The sequence below is a fragment of the Armigeres subalbatus genome, chromosome 2 (assembly GCF_024139115.2).
Source record: "Armigeres subalbatus isolate Guangzhou_Male chromosome 2, GZ_Asu_2, whole genome shotgun sequence".
Taxonomy (NCBI): Eukaryota; Metazoa; Arthropoda; class Insecta; order Diptera; family Culicidae; genus Armigeres; species Armigeres subalbatus.
The window spans coordinates 62115075-62127765 of NC_085140.1; the positions used below are offsets into that span (position 1 = coordinate 62115075).

The following is a 12691-nucleotide window of genomic DNA, read 5'->3' on the forward strand; positions in this document are numbered from 1 at the left end:
TGCCAAAGAATACATGCAAGCCATGCGTCGTTAGTTGTGGCCCATTTGTGAGTTTATTTAAACATTCTTGGTTCATATGTTCGATTTCAACATAACCCACCCCTGTCGCAGGTTGGTCCTTGCTGCGTTCCCGTATGTGGTCCCTGCTACGGACCCTCAACCGGTGTATGTGCTCCGGGCATCCCCTGTGGACCGTGTTCGCCGTGTTATGGACCCTGCAATCCGTATTGTGGCCCTTGCTGGGGACCGAACGGTCCATGCGCCAGAATCGAATACTATGACCGATGAGAACGGAATTCATTTGCTTGTCTAGAGTTTACAATAAAGCAATGATTTTCGCAGCAAAACTCAATCAAACAGAACTCTATTTTGATTACTAGAGAAATAACAGAAGTAATTCGTTGATAACCGTAATTCTAACTGTTTATTTTCAGCGATGATGTCTTAAGATAGTTATCATGCCTGTTCTTGTTTATAAGATGGTCAAAGATTTCGTATAAATCTTGGTTTGTTCGAATTGATTTGCTTGAGTGAACGAGAATTTGCTTTAACATTCAATGAATAGGATATTCCATCGTAAGGAAGAACAAGAACTGTTGTAGAATACGGACGATCTTGTATATCACCAGGCCAATGTATTCAATGTTTACGCCCGAAGAGTTCTTGTTCTACATAATATCAACAATCTTAGAAACATTAAGGCAAACGTCATTGCTAGGTGGATTAATCTTTTTGCCTTTCTCGTACAACAATGTTGTACCGAAAGGCTATCATTTCACTCCGAAAACGAACTTTTTATAGAAGCCTCTAAGATCCATAGTATTATATACCAATCGACTCAGCTCGACGAGCTGAGCACATGTCTGTCTGTCCGTGTGTATGTATGTGTGTATGTGTGTGTGTGTGTGTATGTGTGTGCACAAAAGCTATAAAAAACATTAAACAACTTTTCGTATAGAAATCCTTAACCGATTTTCTCGCAACAAGTTTGATTCGATAGTTGACAAAGCCTTGTTGATCACTATTGAATTTTATAACGATCGGTAATTGCGTTTAAAAGCATCGGACCATATAAACCCCATATAAGGTTGGTGTCTTAACTAAATGCGAGAAAGGCACCATCGCTAGGTGGATTAATCTGTTTTTTTTTTAAGGATAGACCTTGAAATGATTTTTTTTGTTAGGAGTAGTCTTGATGACTATGTTAAAACACTGACTGTTGCTTCAAGTATAATTATATTAATTAAAAAGACTTGACGATATGGATGGTTGGGACTCTTCATTAGACTCAAATCAGTAAGCTCTTCTTGCATCGGTCCGTGCAGTTTTGTATCCACTTTGTAATTAAAAACAAGTGATAAAGATCAATGAAAAGGATCATTAAAATCTGGATGTCTCCAGTAAATACAAACGTTCTACGAACACATACACCTTTTGACTTAATGTCTTGGAAATATCAAGCCCTAACTAAACTAAACTTTTCAGAAGTCTATCTGGGACGGAAACTATTTGTTTTTCGTACCTGTAAGGATGTAATTACCAAATTCGTTTGGAAAAGTTTAGCATTCATGCCATTGTAGGCATTCGTTATTCAAAATTATTCGCCTATCATCGCACAATTATAATCTGTGCTTATTATATTTCAGTCACCACAGCAAATATGACCTATCCAATCATATACCGGAACGTCGTGCGTGGTACACAACTATTTAGCTTAGAATACACGTATGGAAAAACAAGAAATCCGAACAGAATGAAATTACCATACGCCGCAATCGCTGGCGGCCCATCGCACTAGGGTCGTTGCGCGAGGTTATCCGACCGTCGCCGAGTCATTCCCGTCCCGAGCTGAGCCGCTTGGGTGGCGCGGGCGGATGATAATGATGGTGGTACGCAGCAAACTATGAAAATCTGCGCACACCTCGCGGCAAATCCGAACGCGTCCAGCACCACATGGATGGGCAATGATGGTTGGATGGGTTTGTTGGTGACACATACCGAACTATACATGCGGTCCAGAAGGAAGGAGGAAAAACGAAAAATAGAATCGTCCATAGTCAACGGCGTTTTCCAGCTATGGGTATGCGATATTTTTGGTACATGTACTCCGTTTGCCTAGGAATTTCTTAAACAATTTCAAAACTTTGCTTTACAATTTTTTATTGCACATGTGGCAAATTCACAGCTGGGGCACTCCTTAGTCGTGCGGTAAGATGCGCGACTACAAAGCAACACCATGCTGAGAGTGGCTGGGATCGATCGGTCTAGAACATTTTCGGGTTGGAAACATTCTCGACTTCCCTGGGTATAAAAGTAACATCGTGTTAGCCTCATGATAAGCAAATGCAAAAATGGTAACCTGGCTTAAGAACCTCGCATTTAATAATTTAGATGTGAAAAAAATCGTTAGGGTTTTAAAAGTCTGAGTCCCCCAGCAAGTTCAATTGCAGGACAAGCTTGATGTTGACTAGTTGATCATTTTTTTATCATTGTTTCGGTAAAAAATTACAACAAAAATGGTATTTTATGTGACACTAGTTGACCCGGCAGACGTTGTCCTGCATAGTAGGCGAAAATGCGCGTTGCAAACTGCCCTTGCGAATCCTTATTTTAGTTTTTCACGATTTACACAACTTTACTAATAATTTTTGACTGGGGAAATATCATATAAACCCGTCGGAAACGATAACGGACATATTTGCTGAAGGAATGGAGAAAATCCATCCAGCCGTTTTCGAGTTATGCGGATACGAACACAGACCATTTCATTTTTATTATATAGATAAATGTATGTCTTGGCTATTAGTATAGAAGCAGAAGTATCCTTGGCTGAATCAATCAAAGTTGCAAAAAAATGTACTCACATGAGCTTTCCTTTATAAACAAACAAATCTCTCATCGCATACCCTAAAATCCAAAGCACCGAAGAACATCCGCATATCTATTGGGGAAAAGCGCTCCGTGGTCTGCGAAACAATTATATTAAATAGACTCGGTGGAAAAGTTCTGGTTTCATTCGAACTCCAACCGTCGTCAGGTGCGCTGTGGATACGCGTGAGGTTCGTTGTTTCAGACGCGATCGCGAGTTTAGGTCACACTTGCTGTGATCGATCAATGAATCTACCAGATAGGCGCCAGGTGCCGGTGACTTCATTCCGACAGAGCTGACATAATTTGGTGGTTTCGAACAAAAGTAGATCGTACTGACCCCTGGAAGTGTTTTTTTTTTCGGTGGTTCATTTGTATTGTGGAAAAAATAACAACCGACCCGGGGACAGTGTGAACAAAAGAGCTGAACCTTGAAAAAAGTGGCTCCGAAAATAGAAGAACGAAACCCGGCTGCGTGGCCCAACAATAGCCAGTGGACAACATAAACTTCGTGAATATTCAAACACGAACAACTCAATCTAGAACAACGGGCCGGTTCAGCGCCAAAGTGGGGTCATTCATGTAACCTCCAAGCTCTGTGGGGGTGGTTTGGTGTAAATTCCGTTTTTCAACTTGTACCGATTTCTATCAAGCATTTTGCTTTTCTCGTATTTTTCAGCAGCATTAGTTAATTGGCAGTTTATGGAAATCTTTTGGCATGTTTCGTTGTTTCAACAATTACCATTAGCGAACGTTGTTGTTTGGTAGGATCTCTTGACAGTGATCGCGGTCGGTGTGTTTTGCGGGGGAAATTAGCATTTGGTTTCGTACCGATCGCATTCTAAGTAGTGTGGATAACGAGAAGAAACCCCAACGAAAAACGATAGCCTAAAAGTGGTGTGGCACGTGTTAAAGCGTAGTTATTTTTTGGAATAGTGGAAACAGGAAAAACAAAACCAACACGCAACAGCAGAATGGGCGATGATACAGCGTTTCGAAAGGTGAGTGATCTGCTATTTTGATTGTTTGATTTCATCTGGGAAATTCGGCCTTTTTGTTGATGGTTGCGAATAATCTTGAGAATGAGTGACATTTCAGGGTTATTATGAAGAATCATTAAAATAAACGCGGGGTTGTAATAGATGATGAATAGCTTGTCGCGTGTTTATTTGCTAGATCAAAGATTATGTTCTACATCTATGCATGCTACAGAGTTGCAGATATAACAAGCACAAAATTATATCTGTTTCTTCAATTTTAAACTAACTTGTAGGGTAATTCGCCAAATGTTGAACGGCCAATTTTTTCACCTATTGTTGAACGCACGTGCATTTTTTATGGGAGTTCAACAATAGGCGACAAAATTAGCCGTTCAACATTTGGCGGTTTCCCCTATGTGAGTTTTTTTTTTAATTTTTTAATTAGTTTCAAATGGAATAATTCGCTTTTTAAAATGATTCTATATTAGTTAGTAATTATAAATATAAACTAATAAAGACATGCTTTGTGTATTCTCTATACTGCCTGTAACAGCATAGTTGTCCCATCTTTGCTGGGTTTCCTATTCATATGGGACAGTTATGCGAATTACAGGCAGTATAGTACTAGTCAGGGGCTCTCATTAGCCGTGCGGTAAGACGCGCGGCTACAAAGCAAGACTATGCTGAGGGTGGCTGGGTTGGATTTCGGATTGGAAATTGTCTCGACTTCCCTGGGCATAAAAGTATCATCGTGTTAGCCTCATGATATACGAATGCAAAAATGGTAACTTGGCTTAGAAACCTCGCAGTTTTCTGTGGAAGTGCTTAATGAACACTAAGCTGCGAGGCGGCTCTGTCCCAGTGTGGGGATGTAATGCCAATAAGAAGAAGAAGAACTAGTCAGGATGCCCATAGAGATCGTCCTTTATATGGGCTGACCAGATCATTTCAGTGAAAAAAAACGGGATAAACGCACTTGTAAATCGCGACATGTCAAAAAACCTTGTGACAAAATTCAAGAGCTGTGAAATTTTGAAAATCTATGGGCCTAATTTTCGTTTTCCGTGTAAGAATTTAGTGAAAAATTTTAGAGTGAATCATGTACCAATCATTTACCGCCTTCTATTGTATTAAGTTAACTATGGAAAAAAACTGAACCACAAATATTTCACTCTTCAAAGGGGGAGGATTGTCTTTAAAACCACCCCCAAACTTTTCCAATTCTGAACAACTGAAAATAACAAAAAAAAGGCGGAATCACAAATGGCAGAATCTCGAAAGGCAGACTTTCTTATACATGTAACAAAAGGCGGAATATATCATAAGGCGTAATTACAAAAGGCGGAAATACGAATGGCGGAATTTCAAAAGGCAGAATTCTGTCATTTCTTAGTTTTACACAGGCGCCTGCTTAAGGTAAAGGAGGACATATTTTATTCTTTGAAGGCTCGTATCTGCCCGGTCTAAGTTGAAGGAGGATATGATTCCTTCTTTAAAAGCACGCCTCTTCGTATATTTATCTAATTTCTATCGGGGGTACGCCGTTTGGCATAAAATAATTTGGCCTAATAGTTGTTTGGTATAATGGTCGTTTGGCATAATTGATTAAAAATAATATATACTCAGAAAAAAATAAAAAAATTCCTTTTTGGCATTTATATAAATTATAATACCAATATGAGATTTTTTCTCATCTACATATAGGCTGTTCTTTCAGTTCAGGTGGCTACACGGTAATAATTAATATTCTTATCGACGATTTAGGTTCTATTCAATTTCCCTGAAAACTGTCTGTCGAGAAATGTATAAAAAGATTCAAATGTCTTTTTCCCAGAATATATTTACTAATTCCAAGCAGATCTTTCCTCAGAACGTATTATTTGCCAAAAAGTGAAGGTAAAAGTAATTCTATTTTATTGAATTTTCGTTCGTATCACTTTTTTAAATCAAACGGTCGCTCGAGATAAGGTGAAACGCCTGATGTGGCCTTTCTTTTAAAGCACGCGTTTGCTCTGTGTAATGCGAAAGGGGAGACTATTCTTTCTTTCAAATTACGCAATAGCTCGGGATAATGCAAAAGAGTTGATGATGCCTTCTTTTAAAGTACGGAGCAATGCAAAAGGGGAGATTATTCCTTCTTTTAAATTACGCTATTGCTCAGGATAATGCAAAAGAGTTGATGGTGCCTTCTTTGAAAGCATTCTTCATTGTAAATATCTAGAAGTCTATGTTGAAGTCCAGCTTTAAGTTGCGTAAAGAATATGATTATTGAAAATAAGATCATTTTCACTGCGTTATGCCAAACGACCATTATCCGAAACGACTATTATGCCAAATGACCATTATGACAAACGACTTTATGCCAATCGGCCTAATATCAAATGACTTTATGCCAAACGGGGTAGCCCCTTTCTATCTATTAAAATCTCATTTCATGACTGAAACACTAACAGCCTCCTAGCTTAGTATCTATTAAGCACATCCAGAGTTATTAAGTGTACGATTTGCAGCCCAAAAAACGACCGTTAAGAGATTCGATTTCAGTTACCTTCAGCATGGTATGCTTTGTACAAAATATGTTATATCGCTGAGCTACGAAAGGTCTCCCCACTAAATAACAAGAAAACATGCATCTGGCCGATCAACGGCCAAAGTGTATCTTTTTGTAGCGAAAGGAGAATCACGCCATTTGATCTGTTGGTTTAGAATGTCCGCATAAGTTAAAACAGCCTAATGCAATTCTGCCTTTCGTGATTATGGATTTTGTGATTCCGCCTTTCGTGTTTCTGCCTTTTGTATCGTTCCGCCTTTCGTTCATTCTGCCTTACGTATTCCGCCTTTCGTTTGACACCCCAAATATTTCACTCTTCAAAGGGGGAGGATTTTCTTTAAAACCACCCCCAAACTTTTCCAATTCTGAACAACTGAAAATAACAAAAAACCCAGATCAATCCACCTAGCGGTGGTGGTGCCTTTCTCGCGCATTAAAATAATAAGAAAAACACATAGGAGAGATCGAAATAGCACTTTAGTGGGATAGATTTTACTTTTTGCATCAATTCATTCGCATTTGCGGTCATTTGAATGCATTGCTGCAAACTTTGAAAATTTTTTTTTTCGTTTTCCCAAGGGGGGACCCTTGGCAGAAAAACAATGTTTTTCAATAACTTTGGAACGCAATGACCGATCGGGCCAATTTTCAATAGGAAACAACTAGACCGCAATTCGCGTCGACTGCAACTTGTTGCGAGTAAATAGAGTCTCACATTTTTGTACACACACACATACAGACATCACCTCAATTCGTCGAACTGAGTCGATTGGTATATAACACTATGGGTCTCCGAGCCTTCTATCAAAAGTTCGATTTTGGAGTGATCCTATAGCCTTTACGTATACTTTGTATACGAGAAAGGCAAAAATAGTCAAAGTATCCTGCCTAAAGTGTAGTTTACAGTTCTGAAAACACGTCACGGGATTTGGTCTTCCATGTATTTCAAAGGGGCAAGTTTTCCTAACTATAAACCAGCCTTTAAAGCCGGTCTGAGTATCAGAGCGATAAGAAAACAAACACATTCTAAGAAAACAAAATTTCAAAATACAAATGCGAAAAGAGCCCTATTGCTCTGGTATTATTAATTTCTTGTGCAAAACCCTTTTCCAAGAATATAAGTGAGGGAAATCTGTGGGTAAGAATAACAAGAATCTCAGCAAGGAAAGAATATAAACAAATCGTGATTTTAATTACTTCCATGATAATTAGGCTGACCAGATCATTTCGGTGATAAAACGGGACAAACGCGCTTGCAAAACGGGACAGGGTTAAGACAGGCATTTTTATCTTTTCGTCATAGTATCGAAACCAAAACAAAAATAAATCGTAAGCTCAAGAGAAACGTTCTTCATAGTTGGAGATTAACGTTGCTTTTGTTGGTTTAGCCTAATGTGACCAGTAAGCGTCCTGCGAAACGCGGAAACACAGGCTTGAAAATGGATCCTCCAAAAATGCATTTCGCATAGATGTTAGGCAAAAAAAAGGAAAATGTTTGTAAGGCTGTATAAATTGTAATAAATCTGTATAACGAAGTTAAAAAATGCAGCGTCACATTAGTTTAGCTCCTACGACGATGGACGGATATACCTGCCGTGTCCCCATGTCAAAAAAAACCTGGAATAAAATTCAAAAGCTCTGGAAATTTCAAAATTTATGGGCTTAATTTTCATTTTCCTTGTAAGAAATTAGAACTATTTTAGAGTGAATCATTCACCACCATAACCTTATATTGTATAAGGTTAGTTGTGGAAAAAATACTAAACTACAAATATTTCACTCTTCAGAGGAACGCGGACAAAAACACGAAGGCAAAGAAAATTACGCAACTCTCAACATTTGGAATTTTATTTTAATTTACTCTTAGGCATGGGTTAGGAATTTTATTATTGGCCAATATCAAGAACTTTTCCAATTTCCAAAATGCCAAAAGACAAATGCGAAAAGGGCGAGATTATTGATTTTCCGTGCCAAATCCCTTTTTCATGAATATAAGTGGGAACAAATCTTAGGATAAGAATAATAAGAATCTCAACAAGGAAAGAACATTGATAAAATGTAATTTTAATTATTTCCATGAATATGATTGGCACATGAGAATAAATGTCAAATCTAATCCATTCACAGTCCTTTTTGATCGAAATTGATTTAAATGACGCTAAAAGTAGCCTCACACCTCGGAAATCTTGTCCATTGATTTGTGCCCATGTGCTCCCAAAAAACGGGACTCATGCAAAGATAAAAAGCGAATGATAAAAAAACATCCTGAGCAATAGTTCGGTTTCCAGCTCGGACTCTCGGAGATTTCCGCCTGATTTTCAGGCGTTTTAAATCAGGTCGAATTTCTAATTTTTCGTAACGGAATCCTAAAGAAAACTCGTTTATACACATTTCATTTTCATTTTCATTTATTTAGTTAACATCTAAACAGATAACACTGAATCAACAATTTGACGCCACAATGCACGGTTCGAGGCCGCATCTCTCCATCCTCGGATACGCCCCACGCTCGCCAAGTCGTTCTGCACCTGGTCTGCCCATCTCGCTCGCTGCGCTCCACGCCGTCTCGTACCTGCCGGATCGGAAGCGAACACCATCTTTGCAGGGTTGCTGTCCGGCATTCTTGCAACATGTCCTGCCCATCGTACCCTTCCGGCTTTAGCTACCTTCTTCGAGCTCATGGTTCATTCTTCGCCGCCACACACCGTCTTCTTGCACACCGCCAAAGATGGTCCTAAGCACCCGTCTCTCGAATAATCCGAGTGCTTGCAAGTCCTCCTCGAGCATTGTCCATGTTTCATGTCCGTAGAGGACTACCGGTCTTATTAACGTCTTGTACATGACACATTTGGTGCGGTGGCGAATCTTTTTCGACCGCAGTTTCTTCTGGAGCCCGTAGTAGGCCCGACTTCCACAGATGATGCGCCTTCGTATTTCACGACTAACGTTGTTGTCAGCCGTTAGCAAGGATCCGAGGTAGACGAATTCCTCGACCACCTCGAAGGTATCCCCGTCTATCGTAACACTGCTTCCCAGGCGGGCCCTGTCGCGCTCGGTTCCGCCCACAAGCATGTACTTTGTCTTTGACGCATTCACCACCAGTCCAACTTTTGTTGCTTCACGTTTCAGGCGGGTGTACAGTTCTGCCACCTTTGCAAATGTTCGGCCGACAATGTCCATGTCATCCGCGAAGCAAATAAATTGACTGGATCTGTTGAAAATCGTACCTCGGCTGTTACACCCGGCTCTCCGCATGACACCTTCTAGCGCAATGTTGAACAACAGGCACGAAAGTCCATCACCTTTGTCGTAGACCATTGAACGATCTTCGGCCAGCGCAGATTCTCGAGGGTGAACGTAGTCTCTTCTAATCATCTTTTCACACGCGACAAAATCGGAATAACCGTTTAGAACACACGGCAGACAGTTTGAACTTTAAACAGCGACTGTCTTTTACAACATCTATTTCAAGACTGACTGGTGCAGGCTATGTTTGTGTGGTGGCTACCCGGCTGTTCTCTCACTCTCTCCTGACGCTTTGATGAGCACTTAGAAAAGGATTAGGACTGTCAGGTATAAACTTAGGAATAGAACTTTAGGTATATTTTATTTATTTTTTTTAGAACTTTAGGTATATTTTATTTATTTTTTTTTAATATGTTTTTTTTTAATCAATAAATTTTTGTTTTAGTCCTTGTTTTTTTGTTATTTTACTTTCATTTTACTTACCGAGTTCATTGATTCTCTACAATCTCCCTCTCATCTACTCCTATTAAACATAAATACATATAAATAGGATTCAAAACACATAATTTCTAACCGCAAGGGATTTGTCAAGGAGAAAAAGGCAAAATAATCCCATTTCTCATAACATTTGATATTCTCTGTATTTTATTTATTTGAAAATATAAATTTATACTAGAAGTAGTAAGTGAAAATTGAAATCGAGTTAATTGTATGTAAAATACATTACCTGTTTTGGTTTCCCCTTCATATTGAACCAAAAAATCGCATTACAATTGAATAAGGTAATTATACTATATTTAATTACAAAGATGTCCATAGAATAATTTAATCAAGTAGGGAACCGTTAGAAACGTGGTAAACAAACATGTCCTTAAATTTTTCAGGTTTTCTTATTATTCGTTTAGGCCTGGTAGAAGTAACGTGAGTCTTTTGTGCGGTAGATGGTGCTTCTTGAGCATTTACGACATTCGAATAAGGGCGGTAATTTCGACTCGCACCCGCATCGTTGTTAGTTATTTCGAATTCTGTATCGGTGAACACAACAGGTCTATCTTCAACATCCTTTTCTGCTGCATCATCCACTACAGCTTCATCTTCTGTCACATCGTTGCTATCGAGATCATTTTCATTCGCGTCATAATCCTTTTCAGGAACCAGCTTGATGTCCTGGACGTTCCTGACGTACTGTACGCCTCTGCCACTACGGATCACAACCTTTGCTCCTTCACGCATCAACACTGTGTATCGTTCTCTTGAAAAATAACGGATCAGTTTTGTTAGGTCGTGGAATCGCCATTACCACTACGTCACCGGCTTTGATAGTTGATGGTTTAGCTCCTCTACATCTATCTGCATAGCTTTTGCTAATCAGCTTGGTCAAGGAATCCCGTTCTCTAACATCATTGCGATCTAATTCCTTGATGGATTTTGACTCCCACAGCGCAGGAAATGACCCACGGTATTTCCAGCCCACAAGGAGCTCAAAGGGCGTTATTCCGAGCCGCGAATGTGGCTTAATCGTATTATGGACATGAACATACCGGTCAAGAGCGCTTCTCCAATTAGTCGAATCTTCTTTACTGCCTGCGAGGGCCTTCAGAATGCCTTTGATTCTGACGCTCCACGGCACCATTGGATTGAGCACTCAGAGGAATGGACTTTCTAACTCGCACTCCTTTTCGCTCCCAATGTTCGATGAACTCTGAACTAAAGAACGGTGGTCCATTGTCACTCTGAATAATCATTGGGAGGCCCCAAGTTTCGAATGCCTTAGATAGAGCGGCAATCGTGTTACTTGCGGTTATGGCACCAATTTCCACAACAGACAAAAATCTCGAATAAGTATCGACTATGATCAAGAACTCTCCAGTGCCACATCCGCGTACTGTTAAAAAATCGATTTGAAGAATCTCCCAAGGTCCGTCAGGAAGAGTGCGGCTTGAGAGTGGTATCGGTGGGTTTTTTCTAGAAATCACTAAACAAGTTTGACAAGATTTGACAAATTTTTCTACCGCGAAGCTGACGTCAGGCCACCAAAAATATTCGCGAACGATGCGCTTCATTGCTGCTGTACCAAGATGGCCTTGATGAGCGGCCTCCAATGCTCGCCGACGAAGACTTGTTGGAAGTAGTACCTTATCCTCTTTAAATACGGTTGATCCAACGAAGCGTAGATCCGATCGATGAAGCTGGTACCGACGCAATGAATTTGGCCAATCGTTAGAAACAATAGCCGCGCGAACTGCCATCAGTTCTTCATCTGTTTCGGAACCGCTTTCGATATCGCTCCATGAAATATCCATACAACCAGCATCAAGAGCGTAAAGAACATGTTTATCGTCTGCATCATCAAAAGGAGGATCACATTGTGCTTTGCTGATAAGCCTCGAGAGCACATCTGCTACGTTCATATGTCCGGGAACTCGTTTTATCGTGAAGTCGAAAGGCTGGAGTCTTAGCGCCCATGCCTCCGCTCTAGAAAGAGCTCGCTTGTTGACTTTTCTTCCTTCACCGAAAATAAACTGGTTTGCCTCAGAGTCTGTTCGGATCGAAAAAGACTTGCCAGTTAAATAAAAGGAAAATCTTTCTACTCCCCACACAATAGCTAATGACTCTTTCTGAGTCTGTGGATATTTTCTTTCCGATTCCGTTAACGCTTTCGACGCACAAGAGATTATCCTCGGTTTACCCTCTTTGTCGTATTGGACAAGGACAGCACCGAGCCCGCTTGGCGAAGCATCCACAAAGACGTCTGTCTCATCATCGCTGCAGAAATAACCCAGTTTCAGGACTGAAGTGAGCGCATCATCCCTGAGAAAGTTAAACTCGTTTTCTTCGTCCTCAGTCCAATAGAAGGTTTCTGATTTAGCCAACTCCCGCAACTTCTCCGTTTTATCTGCCCGCTTGATAATGAAGCGCTCAACGAAATTTATTAAACCCAGGAAACTCTTAACCTCTGACTGCGTCTCCGGTCTACGGAAGTTTTTAATGGCTTTCAACTTCTCTTCTTCTACCATAAGGCCTTCGCTGGACATTGTGAATCCTA

At 40.1% G+C, this 12691-nt stretch overlaps 1 protein-coding gene across 9 annotated transcripts in view; it reads left to right on the forward strand.

The window, feature by feature from the left end:
• Window positions 1-3006: 3006 nt before the first annotated feature.
• The window catches only part of LOC134208736 (uncharacterized), a 188903-nt gene continuing 179218 nt past the window's right edge, over window positions 3007-12691 (forward strand). Inside the window, exons 1-2 of one of the 9 annotated variants that reach the window (XM_062684602.1) lie at window positions 3007-3059; window positions 3548-3869. In XM_062684602.1, the coding sequence (XP_062540586.1) occupies window positions 3843-3869 (27 nt within the window). In that variant the 5' untranslated portion in view covers window positions 3007-3059; window positions 3548-3842. The other 8 variants (XM_062684603.1, XM_062684601.1, XM_062684599.1 and 5 more) reach the window with 8 other exon arrangements.